This window comes from Gambusia affinis, linkage group LG13, assembly GCF_019740435.1.
Source record: "Gambusia affinis linkage group LG13, SWU_Gaff_1.0, whole genome shotgun sequence".
NCBI lineage: Eukaryota > Metazoa > Chordata > Actinopteri > Cyprinodontiformes > Poeciliidae > Gambusia > Gambusia affinis.
In genome coordinates this window covers 4,368,105-4,385,005 of record NC_057880.1, presented here as the reverse complement: position 1 = coordinate 4,385,005, position 16,901 = coordinate 4,368,105, and the positions used below count along the sequence as shown (strand labels likewise).

At 37.3% G+C, this 16,901-nt stretch overlaps 1 protein-coding gene and 1 long non-coding RNA gene across 9 annotated transcripts in view; one reads left to right on the top strand and one right to left on the bottom strand.

The window, feature by feature from the left end:
- Positions 1–12,175, bottom strand: part of LOC122842872 (collagen alpha-1(XIII) chain-like) — a 43,941-nt gene extending 31,766 nt beyond the window's left edge. For 7 of the 8 annotated variants that reach the window (XM_044137127.1, XM_044137130.1, XM_044137135.1 and 4 more), the window contains exons 1-2: positions 11,365–12,159; positions 8,642–8,711 (exon numbers count right to left, since the gene is read on the bottom strand). In XM_044137127.1, the coding sequence (XP_043993062.1) occupies positions 8,642–8,711; positions 11,365–11,685 (391 nt within the window). In that variant the 5' untranslated portion in view covers positions 11,686–12,159. Of the gene's footprint in view, positions 1–8,641; positions 8,712–11,364 lie in introns of all 8 variants that reach the window. The other variant, XM_044137129.1, reaches the window with a different exon arrangement.
- Positions 9,459–16,694, top strand: LOC122842876. The gene is made up of 3 exons (XR_006372633.1): positions 9,459–9,849; positions 10,093–10,118; positions 16,378–16,694. It is a non-coding gene; the product is annotated as an uncharacterized LOC122842876 (long non-coding RNA).
- Positions 16,695–16,901: the final 207 nt, after the last annotated feature.

Sequence of the window (16,901 nt, the reverse complement as noted above, 5' to 3'; positions counted from 1 at the left end):
AATTATCTATGTAACGAGGGACCGCCCCTAAGGAAATAAAAAGGGAGAGTATGGCAGAACGGGCTGCACAGCAGTAAGAAATTGTAACAAAAGCATATTTCTGTCCGTCTCTCCGTGCAAGTAAAACTTTATTCACTTGTCTTTTTTCCTTTGTCTATGTCTGTGTGAAGGTTTCACACACACACACAAAAAAAATCATTAGGGAATATCTTAATCAGACAATGCTGTAAAAATCTTTAAAGAATTTGTACTGATAAAAATTATAAAGAGAGATCATATCACCTATTTTAGCCTCCCCTAATCGTCTCCCTGTTTAATCCGGAATACAATTTAAGAGCTTCCCTTCCCACGTATCACTGTGACGGGGTTCTCTTATGATTTAGTCAAGCATAATGACTAGTCCAGGTCAGAGATTGTTTTAGAGGATTTTTTTTCCAGCTTCAGATCAACAGTCTCACCTCCAGTGTGAGTCTAACCACAGACTGACTGCCTGTGGAGCAGAGCCCTGCTTTTAAAGCCACAGGCTCCGCCCACAGACACTCCAAACAATCAAAAACTAAGCAATTACTTCCAACTCAAATAAACTCTTAAAGTATACAAAATAATAATAATAATAATAATAATAATAATAATAATAATAATAATAATAATAATAATAATAATAATAATAATAATAATAATAATAATAATAATAATAATAATAATAATAAGAGAAATAAATAAATAAACTTGTAAACAAAAATACAATACTCAATTTTATAAGAAAACACCTGGTACTATTCTGATGACATTATACAGTCATCATGTGACTGCCTCCCAGCAAGCCACCATCTGGAAAAAAAACCCTACTTGAAAATAAAACCAGGAAAATGTTTGATTCTGAAAATAATGGGTTTAGGATGAATATTTAACTGAAGTAGGAACATCGCGTGTGCACCCACGATGAACCGCCTCGGTTTAAGCTGCAACAAAAAAAGTAAGTTTTTGTTGCAGCCATGCCTGCATGCTGACATGGACTCTAATTAAGTCCTAGCTCATGACAGCTCCTCCAACACAGTCACACATCAGAGATCTGATTGTTTCATAAGTTCCCAACAGAGCACTTTGCTCCCAGACCGCAGGTTTACTGCTGGTTCCCATCAGTTCAAAAAAGCAGAATGGGAGGCAGATCCTTTAGTTGTCTCCTGTGGAACCAGCTCCCAGTTTTAGTTCATGAGGCAGTGAGACGAGGCTTGAAATGAACCTTAAAACTTAAAGTATGCAGTTAGACTGCCTGAGGTTATCATGAGCTATTTCTGTAGTTATACTACCATAGAATGAGGCTACAGGAAGATAAAAGAACCACATTTTCTCACTTTCTTCTTCTACTTCTTCCGTTTGCATTATTTGCGTTTGTTAACTTTTTTTGTTTTCTCCCTGTTTCTTTACGTGTGTCTGTTGAGAAAACTTCACGCCAATAAGTGTGTGCCTCACATCTTGAAACACTTAAGGTGTCACACACTTTAGGTGTGTGCACTTATTATAGCAACAACACATTATCAGTAGGATAAAACTAACCTGTCTCACGACGGTCTAAACCCAGCTCACCTTCCCTATTAGTGGTTCCCTATTATTAAGTATTGTGACACTTAATAAGTGTGACATTTACTGTCACACTTATTAAGTGTTGATAGGTGTGACACTCATTGGGACTTAAGTGTGCAGGTGTTAGGTAATCTAATGTTACCTGTCGTCTGCATGAGGTAACCTAAGGTAAATTAAGCTAAGCTAAACCGTACCTGAAAATAATGCCCATCTATACTTTATGCCTAAATATTAGACAAAGACACTCCTATTACGTCTCTCAAGAACCGTATGTACTCAGTTGTTTGTGGGGGCCACTGGGGCTCCCAATGATTACTACTTTTAATAATTACACATCCTCATTCATCTGACAAACCTGTATCAAAAGAAAAACAGGGTGCAGCATATGCCGTGTTTTTAAATCCTACTGTATTCCATTAATAAAAAAAAAGAAAGAAACAAACAACAAAAGGTACTCTAGCTTGTAGCACATTTTTGATCCCAGGGTGTTAGCAGCAAAAGGCTATCAACAGGGCAGCTAATTAGAATATTTTGAGGACACAGTGATCTACATGTACCTTAGTAAAGCTGTTACTCTGGCAGCTGCTTTGGTATTCGTGGCTCTCAGTCAAGGGTTTATATTTTGGGGCACTGAGACAGCTGCATTTTCCTGAATAGCACAACCACAGAACATACACTTCTTTCAGCTTACAAACGAAATGTTATAGAGCGGACAGACAGCAAGTGGCAAAACAGTCAATATCCACCACCAGGCTTCAGAAAACCTTAATAACTCCTGCTGGAGGATAAGAATGAGATAATTATCGATTATAACTTCCTGTGGTCAAAAACACAATTTTAAAATAAATAACTCAGTTAAACAGAGAAATTTCAAAAACAGAAGAGAAATCAAATCCATCCTATGGCAAGTTTTTATTATAATATTTTGGCAATTTATCTTTGATGACACTCTCCAAGTCTGTTTGTCAATTATGACTCATTCACTCATTTATCACATGGCTAAAGACGTGCTAAAACAATACGGTGCAAATACTGCAGTAGTGACAACCAACCGCGTACGCTGTGTTCAGAGCCACAAAGACTACAAGGCTCGACTGTTTCTGAGGGCATTTGTAAAAAGCTAAATTGACCACAAGCCACCACAGAGACAGCTGAATGTACAGGAATATGCAAATCTCGGAGTAAGATTTGGAGTATGATTCCCCAAATCAAACTCCAAGATTTGTTTAAAAAGTAACTTTGGTCAGGAAGGAAAATGCTGCTCTTTACAAAGTAGTCACACAAAAAAAGTGAGACCTTTTGAACCTTTTCAAAATGGATGGACATTGGATGGAACAACACCTGGACCTCGTACCACATACGTCTCCTCCCACAGGTTACTGCAGAACCAACATCCTAGTCAATATACAACCTTGATTTCTACTGAAATTATTCACTAGTGTGGGCATTTTTTCCCAGTTTTGAGTCTAATTCAGAGTTAGCTGTGGGCAGAATAAATAATTAAGTACAGCCCATTTTACAAGTTACTGAACAGTCCATTTGCTTTTAGATAATTTAGCCCTTCATGTGAGAAGGACAGTCCCAGTAATCATCACACCAGTCCTGATGATGACACATACATAGGGCGTCCACAACATCCTGAAATCCATCCTGAAACCGTAAGTCCTACCGTTTGTTCTGCACTCTGTCAAACACAAGGACTTCCTCTGTTTAGTTGATCTACTGAAGAGCTGGAGCTTCATAAAGAGACGCTGGCCCAACTTCAAGTCCACTTTCTTACACTAACAGGATGCTCCAATTTTATGACATTATAACTTTAAACATGCTTAAATATAATTGTACCACTAATCTCACATCACTGCTTTAATCTCACATTACTGCTTTAATCTCACAACACTGTTTAATCTCACATCATTGTTTAATCTCACATCACTGTTTAATCTCACATCACTGCTTTAATCTCACAACACTGTTTAATCTCACATCACTGTTTAATCTTACATCACTGTTTAATCTCACATCACTGTTTAATCTCACATCACTGTTTAATCTCACATCACTGTTTAATCTCACATCACTGCTTTAATCTCACAACACTGTTTAATCTCACATCACTGTTTAATCTTACATCACTGTTTAATCTCACATCACTGTTTAATCTCACATCACTGTTTAATCTCACATCATTGTTTAATCTCACATCACTGTTTAATCTCACATCACTGTTTAATCTCACAACACTGCTTTAATCTCACAACACTGTTTAATCTCACATCACTGTTTAATCTCACATCACTGCTTTAATCTCACATCACTGTTTAATCTCACATCATTGTTTAATCTCACATCACTGTTTAATCTCACATCACTGTTTAATCTCACAACACTGCTTTAATCTCACAACACTGTTTAATCTCACATCACTGTTTAATCTCACATCACTGCTTTAATCTCACATCACTGTTTAATCTCACATCATTGTTTAATCTCACATCACTGCTTTAATCTCACATCACTGCTTTAATCTCACAACACTGTTTAATCTCACAACACTGTTTAATCTCACATCACTGTTTAATCTCACATCACTGCTTTAATCTCACATCACTGCTTTAATCTCACAACACTGTTTAATCTCACATCACTGTTTAATCTCACAACACTGTTTAATCTTACATCACTGCTTTAATCTCACATCACTGTTTAATCTCACAACACTGTTTAATCTTACATCACTGCTTTAATCTCACAACACTGTTTAATCTCACATCATTGTTTAATCTCACATCACTGCTTTAATCTCACATCACTGCTTTAATCTCACATCACTGTTTAATCTCACATCACTGTTTAATCTCACAACACTGTTTAATCTCACATCATTGCTTTAATCTCACATCACTGCTTTAATCTCACAACACTGTTTAATCTCACATCACTGCTTTAATCTCACATCACTGCTTTAATCTCACATCACTGCTTTAATCTCACATCACTGTTTAATCTCACATCACTGTTTAATCTCACATCACTGCTTTAATCTCACATCACTGCTTTAATCTCACAACACTGTTTAATTTCACATCACTGTTTAATCTCACAACACTGTTTAATCTTACATCACTGTTTAATCTCACATCACTGCTTTAATCTCACAACACTGTTTAATCTCACATCATTGTTTAATCTCACATCACTGTTTAATCTCACATCACTGCTTTAATCTCACAACACTGTTTAATCTCACATCACTGTTTAATCTTACATCACTGTTTAATCTCACATCACTGTTTAATCTCACATCACTGTTTAATCTCACATCACTGCTTTAATCTCACAACACTGTTTAATCTCACATCACTGTTTAATCTTACATCACTGTTTAATCTCACATCACTGTTTAATCTCACATCACTGTTTAATCTCACATCATTGTTTAATCTCACATCACTGTTTAATCTCACATCACTGTTTAATCTCACAACACTGCTTTAATCTCACAACACTGTTTAATCTCACATCACTGTTTAATCTCACATCACTGCTTTAATCTCACATCACTGTTTAATCTCACATCATTGTTTAATCTCACATCACTGTTTAATCTCACATCACTGTTTAATCTCACAACACTGCTTTAATCTCACAACACTGTTTAATCTCACATCACTGTTTAATCTCACATCACTGCTTTAATCTCACATCATTGTTTAATCTCACAACACTGCTTTAATCTCACAACACTGTTTAATCTCACATCACTGTTTAATCTCACATCACTGCTTTAATCTCACATCACTGTTTAATCTCACATCATTGTTTAATCTCACATCACTGTTTAATCTCACATCACTGTTTAATCTCACATCACTGTTTAATCTCACATCACTGCTTTAATCTCACATCACTGCTGTAATCTCACAACACTGTTTAATCTCACATCACTGTTTAATCTCACAACACTGTTTAATCTTACATCACTGCTTTAATCTCACATCACTGTTTAATCTCACAACACTGTTTAATCTTACATCACTGCTTTAATCTCACAACACTGTTTAATCTCACATCATTGTTTAATCTCACATCACTGCTTTAATCTCACATCACTGCTTTAATCTCACATCACTGTTTAATCTCACATCACTGTTTAATCTCACATCACTGTTTAATCTCACATCACTGCTTTAATCTCACATCACTGCTTTAATCTCACAACACTGTTTAATTTCACATCACTGCTTTAATCTCACATCACTGCTTTAATCTCACATCACTGCTTTAATCTCACATCACTGTTTAATCTCACATCACTGTTTAATCTCACATCACTGCTTTAATCTCACATCACTGCTTTAATCTCACAACACTGTTTAATTTCACATCACTGTTTAATCTCACAACACTGTTTAATCTCACATCACTGTTTAATCTCACATCACTGCTTTAATCTCACAACACTGTTTAATCTCACATCACTGTTTAATCTTACATCACTGTTTAATCTCACATCACTGTTTAATCTCACATCACTGTTTAATCTCACATCACTGCTTTAATCTCACAACACTGTTTAATCTCACATCACTGTTTAATCTTACATCACTGTTTAATCTCACATCACTGTTTAATCTCACATCACTGTTTAATCTCACATCATTGTTTAATCTCACATCACTGTTTAATCTCACATCACTGTTTAATCTCACAACACTGCTTTAATCTCACAACACTGTTTAATCTCACATCACTGCTTTAATCTCACATCACTGTTTAATCTCACATCATTGTTTAATCTCACATCACTGTTTTATCTCACATCACTGTTTAATCTCACAACACTGCTTTAATCTCACAACACTGTTTAATCTCACATCACTGTTTAATCTCACATCACTGCTTTAATCTCACATCACTGTTTAATCTCACATCATTGTTTAATCTCACATCACTGCTTTAATCTCACATCACTGCTTTAATCTCACAACACTGTTTAATCTCACATCACTGTTTAATCTTACATCACTGCTTTAATCTCACAACACTGTTTAATCTCACATCATTGTTTAATCTCACATCACTGCTTTAATCTCACATCACTGCTTTAATCTCACATCACTGTTTAATCTCACATCACTGTTTAATCTCACATCACTGTTTAATCTCACATCACTGCTTTAATCTCACATCACTGCTTTAATCTCACATCACTGCTTTAATCTCACATCATTGCTTTAATCTCACATCACTGCTTTAATCTCACATCACTGCCTTAATCTTACAACACTGTTTAATCTCACATCATTGCTTTAATCTCACATCACTGCTTTAATCTCACATCACTGCTTTAATCTCACATCACTGCTTTAATCTCACATCACTGCTTTAATCTCACATCACTGCTTTAATCTCACATCACTGTTTAATCTCACATCACTGTTTAATCTCACATCACTGTTTAATCTCACATCACTGCTTTAATCTCACATCACTGCTTTAATCTCACAACACTGTTTAATTTCACATCACTGTTTAATCTCACAACACTGTTTAATCTTACATCACTGTTTAATCTCACATCACTGCTTTAATCTCACATCATTGCTTTAATCTCACATCACTGCTTTAATCTCACATCACTGCCTTAATCTCACAACACTGTTTAATCTCACATCATTGCTTTAATCTCACATCACTGTTTAATCTCACATCACTGCTTTAATCTCACATCATTGCTTTAATCTCACATCACTGCTTTAATCTCACATCACTGCCTTAATCTCACAACACTGTTTAATCTCACATCATTGCTTTAATCTCACATCACTGCTTTAATCTCACATCACTGCTTTAATCTCACATCACTGCCTTAATCACACAACACTGTTTAATCTCACATCACTGCTTTAATCTCACATCACTGCTTTAATCTCACATCACTGCTTTAATCTCACAACACTGTTTAATCTCACATCATTGCTTCAATCTCACATCACTGCTTTAATCTCACATCACTGCTTTAATCTCACAACACTGTTTAATTTCACATCACTGTTTAATCTCACAACACTGTTTAATCTCACATCATTGCTTTAATCTCACATCACTGCTTTAATCTCACATCACTGCCTTAATCTTACAACACTGTTTAATCTCACATCATTGCTTTAATCTCACATCACTGCTTTAATCTCACATCACTGCCTTAATCTTACAACACTGTTTAATCTCACATCATTGCTTTAATCTCACATCACTGCTTTAATCTCACATCACTGCTTTAATCTCACATCACTGCTTTAATCTCACATCACTGCTTTAATCTCACATCACTGCTTTAATCTCACAACACTGTTTAATCTCACATCACTGCTTTAATCTCACATCACTGCTTTAATCTCACATCACTGCTTTAATCTCACAACACTGTTTAATTTCACATCACTGTTTAATCTCACAACACTGTTTAATCTTACATCACTGTTTAATCTCACATCACTGCTTTAATCTCACATCATTGCTTTAATCTCACATCACTGCTTTAATCTCACATCACTGCCTTAATCTCACAACACTGTTTAATCTCACATCATTGCTTTAATCTCACATCACTGTTTAATCTCACATCACTGCTTTAATCTCACATCATTGCTTTAATCTCACATCACTGCTTTAATCTCACATCACTGCCTTAATCTCACATCACTGCTTTAATCTCACATCACTGCTTTAATCTCACATCACTGCCTTAATCTCACAACACTGTTTAATCTCACATCATTGCTTTAATCTCACATCACTGTTTAATCTCACATCACTGCTTTAATCTCACATCACTGCCTTAATCTCACATCACTGCTTTAATCTCACATCACTGCCTTAATCACACAACACTGTTTAATCTCACATCACTGTTTAATCTCACATCACTGCTTTAATCTCACATCACTGCTTTAATCTCACATCACTGATTTAATCTCACATCACTGCTTTAATCTCACAACACTGTTTAATCTCACATCATTGCTTTAATCTCACATCACTGCTTTAACCATACCTGGAGGACAAAGGCAGCTTTGTGGTGCATCTCGGACCTCCCGTGTCTTTGACATTTGTATTGCAAGTTTCTACACAGAAAAAGAAGAAGAAAAAAACCAGTCAGAAGTCTGTCACTGTTGGTATATATCGCTGCACTTCACTTATTTACTGTATGTCTATCTCGCTGTCTCTTACTCTGCAGACTTGGAGTCACAAGACCAATGTCTGGGATCATGAGCGCCCCCTGCCATGAGGCAAAGCAACTGCCAGCCTCACCTGGATTCTGTTCTCTGTCCTTTCTGATCGCTCCTCAGCACACGAAACACCTTACACACATACAGTCGGTGACAAAAATACATTGCATACCTAATCTAAATTATTGAAAAGTAATTCATATATTAAATGTTTTTCAGCCATTTTTTTTGGCAACGTATAGACAGGAGGAGAATGCTCCCACTGAATGGCAGCCAGTGCGGTGTTAGCGAGAGGTTGATCAATCCCAGGTGAGGCTGAGATCACTGCTGAATCACCGGCTTCGCTTCCCAGCATTTGAATGGAAAAATGCTAAAATTTAGCCATTTTGAAGAAAAAATAATCAAAATTGGTTAAGCTAAATGAAAAATAAATGCTTTATAGTGCAAACCACAGGGTGGAAATAACAATACAAATTGCCTTATCATTGTATATTGTTCTTCCATGATGACAGGTGCCTCCCCTGAATGCACGTCACTGAGGTTTTCTTAAAACAAAACTAAATTTAAAAAAACCCATTCAGATAATGTATATCTGATTTCAGAGAATATTCGCTTTACCAGTCTGACTAAGCCCCGTTTTGGAGGACAATCTCTCTTCTGTTCCTAAAGTTAGGTCTTTGAATAGAGGTATTTAAGTAAAGTAACGAATAGACACCAACTACTGCGACACCTCCACCTCCCACTGGCAGAACCCGTGGCCTGATGGGTTTCCCATTCCAACGTTCTTTCACAACTCATACCTGGCTTTGAGACCCAGGGCACTGAGATTTTATCTGAGAGAAGGTAAACTATCTGCAACCCTGAGTGTGAAATCCGACATTCTACCGTCTGAGAGGCAGAAAAGAGACCGTTTCAGACCATAAATAAATCGACAGGCAGAACATTTAGTTGGCAAAGGAAGGAGGTTGCGGTCCAGTCTCCAGGGGTTGCAGCGTTGCAGAATAGCTGGTTGACTCTTTTTCAACTAGACCAGGTAACTTGTTTCCCCGAATCTTCATATTTTCTAGACATACATGAAAATATGTATGTCTGCTATAAGTCTAGCCAACTAGAATCCTAATGAAAATTTAAGATTGTTCAGGATTGTGGAGAATTGAAACATTAGAGACATCTTTCCTGCCTCTCATGTCCTCCAGATAGTGTTAAGATCTTTTTTTATAGTACAAATCTTAAACTTTATTCTCTCTGTATTTATTTACTTTTTATTTTTTGACAGGCACGCTTACAACTTCACAACACCAGGTAATATCTTACTTTTTTAATATCATAAACAAATGCCTTCTAAATTGTAATATTTCCTCACAAATTTATACCTTTGGCATCAGAGTTTCAATGTTTTTATTCTTTCAAAGTCTTTTGTAGGAAATATTGCTCCTTCATTGCCATATTCATTTCATTTAATTTAGAAATAACCTTATAGTTGCTTGTGTTAATGTTATAGATAAACACAAATTTAAATAAGATGATACAAACTTTAGGACTATCTATTTTCAGTCATTCTTCAAACTGAAGACTTTTATCACCCAGTTTTTGGTAGAAAGAAAAAAGAGAAAAGTATAAACGACAAATCATATCGATGTAAACTAATGACTTTGTGGGACTTGATTATTTGTCTCGACTACATCATTCTGTAATTCTATCAAAATATAACCTTATGTTGGAACAAAAGAAGGCAACTCTGATAAAACCTACCTGGAAGGTCACTCTACACAAGTTCTTCATAAACCTGAGTAACCAGCGCATTCTTACAGCTTAAACCAACTACACCCAGAAAAGGTTATAAAATCTTTATTACGCAATGTACTGGTTGAAATCGACTCAAGTTGTGTCACCAAAATTAGTCAAAGATGCTTGAGAGACTTTGTAACTAGTTCTCTAAGGAAGAGGATTAGGGCCACTGAAACAAAATAAAATAAAAATTCTGACTTTAAAGTCAGAACTCTGACTTTCTGACTTTAATCTCAGAATTCTGAGATTCTGAGAATTTGCCCCTTTGCAATTTATTTGAATTGAATTTGCTTCATGAGGGACAGTGCATATTAATCAACAGGAGTACATTTACTTAAATGTTTTCGATGCGTCATTCTGAGAATTCTTTATTCTCAGAGAATAAAGTCAGAAAGTCAGAGTTCTGACTTTAAAGTCATAATTCTTTTTCTTTTTTTTCGGTGGCCCTAATCCTCTTCCGTAATTTCTCTCACTACATAAACTACAACTAATTTTTAATAACAGATACAGAAATTATTCTTTGAGAGACAAGATTAATTAGATTAGCTACAAGCCGTGAGAACGGAAAAGACAAGATGTCTGCTGAGTATCATAGTTTGCAGAAAAATTAAATACACCCACCTTTACTGAATTGGCCTTTATTTAAGACATTTTTTTTATTCTTATTATTAAGATATGAATATGTTACCCACCTCATTTGGGCTTATTTGTGTCCTTTAATTAAATGTTGTAGAAGTAGTGTTAGTGTTTTATGCGTTACCTCCTCCAGTAACTGGTCCAGCCGACTCATGATCAGGGTCTCCACCTGCTCCACAGTCATCATCCAGGCGGACAACTTTGCGTCCTGTTGCTGCTCCAGACTCAGTATCCTGGACTGCAATTCTGAGGTCCGTATTATCACCAAAATGCAAAGTCCAAGGGAAAGAACGGACACGAACATGCCGACCATGATCCCATTCAGGTTTTTCCAGCTGCTCAACAGTGGCTGCTTTAAAAGTCGCCGTCCTTCAGTGTGATTCCTCCTCTTCTCACCGGGTCTATCAAGTATTTGACGCCCCGGCTCCTCTTCCATTCTGTACATTAAACTAGAATTACTCACAATTCTCGTCGACTTCGAAGCAAAACCAGCCTTGAGGATTTGTGGTGCCGCGGCCTATTATTTTTCCCACGGTGCGGATAAAACTTTCAGCGGATGTCCGTCACGTCAAATGTACTATTTCAAAGTTCCTTCTCTGTACATTAAGTGAAAGTATAGCTCCGAGTCCAGGAATTTTATGTCATTTGGCTTTTTTTTATTAATAAAAGAATAAAAAATAAAATATTCCGAGATTCCAAAATTCAACGAAATCTTTCGTCGGTTTTGTGCTCCGTTTGTCCAAATAGCTTTCCTCGTTAGAAGAGAGCACTGACATATATATATATAGATAGATAGATAGACAGATAGATTTTTTTTTATGATCAGCTCACCTTCAGTGCGCTCATTTCAAAGTTCTCCTTCCTCTTCTGTGCTCTGGATGCGGAGCGGCGGGCTCTTTGCTCTCGTCCCCTCCCTGGAAGCCTCCGCTGAGGGGAGGCTTTAGGTTAAATACCGGAGGGGTATTCATAGCAGGGCTGCTGCCCCCTTTGATCCGCACACTTGGTAAGAGATATTTTTAGGGGTGTGAAAAGCCAGGATCCACTGACACAAAGCTGGTTCACCGACAGTGTTGCTGAGATTCGGATATGCGCATGCAGATGTAGTTGCACATACACTACCACACATTTTAATTTAATTGATGGACTGGAACAATTCTATGTATGTACACGGTTTCCCCGCAGAAAATCGCTAAGCCCCGGATGCTCGGGGCGCGAGGTCAGTCGTCTGGTCGGCCGCCATTTTTTTGAGTTAAAAAAAACACAAAAAAACAAAAGAAGTTTAAATTGACAGGAAATTTGAAAATATCACTTGATAGGTATGCATTTTTGGAAGACTGGAAGATTAATATCTGAACATTAGCTATAAAGTCTTAAAAAAGGCAAAATCTTTTTTTTTCCTAAATAAAAAAATAAAAACCAAGATAAATGAACAATGCTTAGCCTGGTGGAGTCAGCTACAAGAAAAGCCTGGTGGCCCGCCAGGCTTTGGTTAGATGGATGGATGGATGGATGGATCATTTGTTGGTGGTGCTACAGTGTGTTCAAGTGTTTTCTAATCAATAACTTGCCCTATATTTGTGAACGGTAAGAGTGAAAGCTCTTACTATCTGAATAATAACATCAGTGATCCAGTGACTGTGTCCCTTCATTGACGACAACCCGAATGTTCAGTTCGTGTTTTATGGCACGTTAATCTGACTTCCGCTGCTATTGTTTGCAAAGAGGAATTGCACCTTTTACTTAAATGTTTTCGATGCGTCATTGTAATGTATATTTTCCAAAAGTCTCACCTGAAAGTCAAATGCTTTTTGTGAGGGGTTTAATTTAATAAATACAGACAGTATGACGAGTTTCTAACCACAAGTCTAGTAGCTATCTACTCCTGAAAATGAAAACACTCCATTTAAAGAACATATAACAGTTTGTGAAAACATAAATGTTTTCTAAAAGTCCAAGAAAGGTAATATTCTGCATTGTTTCACAGATTTATCTATTTAAAAGCTTCTGTTTAGATGATTTTCTGAAGTTTATTTTATTTTTTTTAATGCTAGTGGTAATGTATTACAAGAGTGTGATGCTCGGACTGATAGTTGAGAAACGATTGCTTCCTGGAAGCTGCGGCTCTGTTAAAGTTTTAAATGTTACACAATTGCTAACGTTTATCATCGGCGTAATGTAATCTGCCAGTTTGACACTATGAAGCTTACTGGAAATGGCCTGTGCTGTAAACGTCCATCCTCGACCACTACGAGGAGAGAAGTGTCGAGCCGAACGAGATTACCAACACAGACTGAAAGGCTCTATCTGTCTAGTCCGAGTCAAATCAAGAAGGGTGTGATACCATTAGTTTCCATTAATGACCTTTTTCACTGTACTCTGTCTGAAATATAACATTTTGGGGTTTTATTATTTGTAACCCATAATCATTAAAATGACAAGAAACAAAGGCTTTGAATATATCACCATGTGTGATGATTCTATATACAATTATGACTTTCACATTCTTGGATGACTGGCAAGAAATATTGCAGTTTTATTCTACATTCTTTTTTTTTTTTTTGATGTACCACCAATTGCTGATACTCCATACCAGTGCATACCATCCCTCCTAAAATACTGACATACTGTAATAAAAGACCGCAACCACGAGCAGAATAGTACTAGAGCACACAACAAAAATCAAGTAATCTCAGAACCAAGGAATGAACTGTTTATGAAAAGCAACGAATATAATAAATAACATAAAACTAAGCAAAATATAACACCAAAATCCCAAAGATTATAACACTTCATTCTGACTCCACAGACAGTTGTAAAAAGAAAGTGTTGAGCAGGACGTTTGCATCTATTTACAAGCCGATTTGTGCTACGTATCAGAGGACTTTCAATCCCCGCTGGGTATTTATAGATGGCAGACAACAGTTATGTCGTTGACAGACTTAAGGAATAAAGGTCCTTCAAAAGACTCAAGGACGGAAATAACAAAGAGCCGGACTCTCTAAAAATACCCTTTAAGACTCTTCTACAACAAAATAGAAGATTACAGTTAAGTGGAGCCAAAGAGCCATCTTCAGGTTTCATTCTGACAACCCGCTCTGTTAAAATAGACGTCGAGTGGCAACATAACTTAGTTCCCAGCCTGGCAGATCTGCCAAGCCCTACCCTCCAGCAAGCTATTTTTAGCACTTGAAAACTGGCAAATCCTTACATATGAACATTGCCATTGCTAGCCATTTGGGTACCCAAAGCACAAATGCTACTCCCCTCCTGACCCTCCACCACTCTCACTGCTCCCTGGAAATTTACAATGATTCTGAATTTGTAAGAGAATTTCCCTTTATTTGGTGGTGGAAAATGAAGGATAACGTGGGAAGCAAATTTTGAAGTAATGTAAAACGAAGAAGCAGAACACCAAGACTTAAATGTTACAATGGGAAGCAAGAAGCAGAGTTAGGACTCATCCTATAAGGCACAGGTGTCAAACTCCAGTCCTGGAGGGCCACTGCACTGCAACTTTTAGGTGTGCCTCTGCTGCACAATAGAATAGAATAATCAGGTCATTAAGGCTCTGGAGAACTGGTCTACACAAGGAGGAGGTGATGAAGCCATTTCATCCCAGTGTTTTGGACCTGAGGCACAGCGGCCCTCGAGGACTGGAGTTTGAGACCCCTGCTCTTATTTTTCCCACATGTATTTGTTTGACGTAAATTTCCCAAAAGGTCTGTCTTTACAAAACACACTGACTGATATAATCCTGACAAATGTTTTCCTGAGGAAGATTCATTAGGAGAAGCTACTTTATTTCTGAGTTGCTTTCCAAATAAATTGTAAATCAGATTTGTTGGAACAACAAAACAATAACACTGTTTCTCTAGGACAGTCTTATGAGGAGGTTGCCCATACTTTCCTTGATTTTATGTAAAATCATTCTTCAGACTTCTTTGCATCGTCTCTGGTGGTTTCACGGTAGACCCCAGAACAGAATAAGGCTTCTCTATAACAAAACTCAAAACAGGATTGTTAAGTCCTGTGTTGCTCGTTGTAACTAACAAAAATGAAATGAGTATTCACCCAGAAACTGTGCTACGAAACATTAACTGTGATGAACCTGGGAGACAGACAGAAACTGCAGATGAGCTGTAGAGACACGAAGAAACACAGGACTGCCATTAGTCTGCTGGACCAGCCCATCATCAGAAAACCATCAGAAGAGAGGGAGTTAGCCTTCAAATTAAATTGGACAATCATCGTAGAGTGCTCCATGGTAGCAACAACACTTCTGTATCATTTCTGTTTTTAAGATTAGATTGGTCGAGTGCTAAGTGGAAAAAGTAGAGCGAATGAATAATAATAATAAAAAAAAGAGTTTCTAATTCTAAAATGTTGAAAAGGGAACAATAAAGAAAAGCTATCTATTTAACATTGTTAGATTTTTGTGCTTTAGTATTTCCTTGTCTTAAAATATGTTGCTTTGGATTGACAAAACTCTTACTCTGACTTGCAATAATTTAAGCACTCTCTTGAATATGTTCTTGAAACTGGTGAAAGGTTGTAGAGATGAGTGGATACAATGTAACCAATCATAAGTGGTGATGGGATCCTGACTAAATCCGCCCACCTTCTGACAACAATTATTAACCGCGAGCAAAGCGTGAAGGGGCCACTCGGCGCAGAGAAGTTCTCCATTCGCACAAATCCGCATTCTCCTCGCACAGATTTCCTTTTTGCTCGCATAGATCTCGATTTCTCTTCCACCGGATCTCATTTAGCCGCAGTCCTGCTGACCGCACCGTCCTTCAGGCTCACGAACCGAGGTCTGTTTGACAGGAAGTAGATCATCCAGGACATTTGTGGAAGCAAACTCCTATGTCTTCTGGAGTTTCTGACAAAGTAAATTAAGCTGAAGTATGTTTCAATTCAATTCAGAAGCACAGAATACAAGTTGCTTGACGTCCAGTGGGACATTTCAAGAGTCAGCGATGGCTTTGGGTGCATTGCCATCTTCTGGCGTTAGTCCACTGTGTTTTCTGAAGTCCACAGTCAATTTATCCATCCACCTGGAAATTCTAGACTAGAGCACTTCATACATCCCGCTGCTGACCAGCTACATGGAGATGCTTGTGTTATTTTCCAACAGGACTTGTCACCTGCCCACACTGCCAAGAGCGGAGTCAGTGACCACGGTGTTACTGTTCTTCACCGGCCAGCACAGAGTATATGGACCGTTGTCATCAGGAAGGTACCAGACCCAAAGGCAGACGACCTGATGGCAGCCATCAAAGCAACATTACAGCTTTGCGGTGTCACAGGCTGATGGTGCACTGAAGCAGACGTCCATGTCAGAGGAATCTCCGTCTGAGTCTCTCCAGATTGAATTGAGTGCATAGAAATATACGTGCTTTCCAGAAGCCTGACACTCATGCTGTGATTGTTCTGAAGAGATATTTAAATTTTCTGAGAAACTGAATTTTGGGCTTTCCTGACCTGTAAGCCATAATTTAAATAAATAAATAAAAGTTAAAAAAAATATTTCACGTTTACCCAATATTCTACATTTTTGAGAATTATATTAAAAAAAATTCTAATTCTCAAAAACAAAAAAAATTGAGAGAAAAATGCTCAAACTTGTTTTTCTGATGAGTGCACCTCAAAATGTACTCA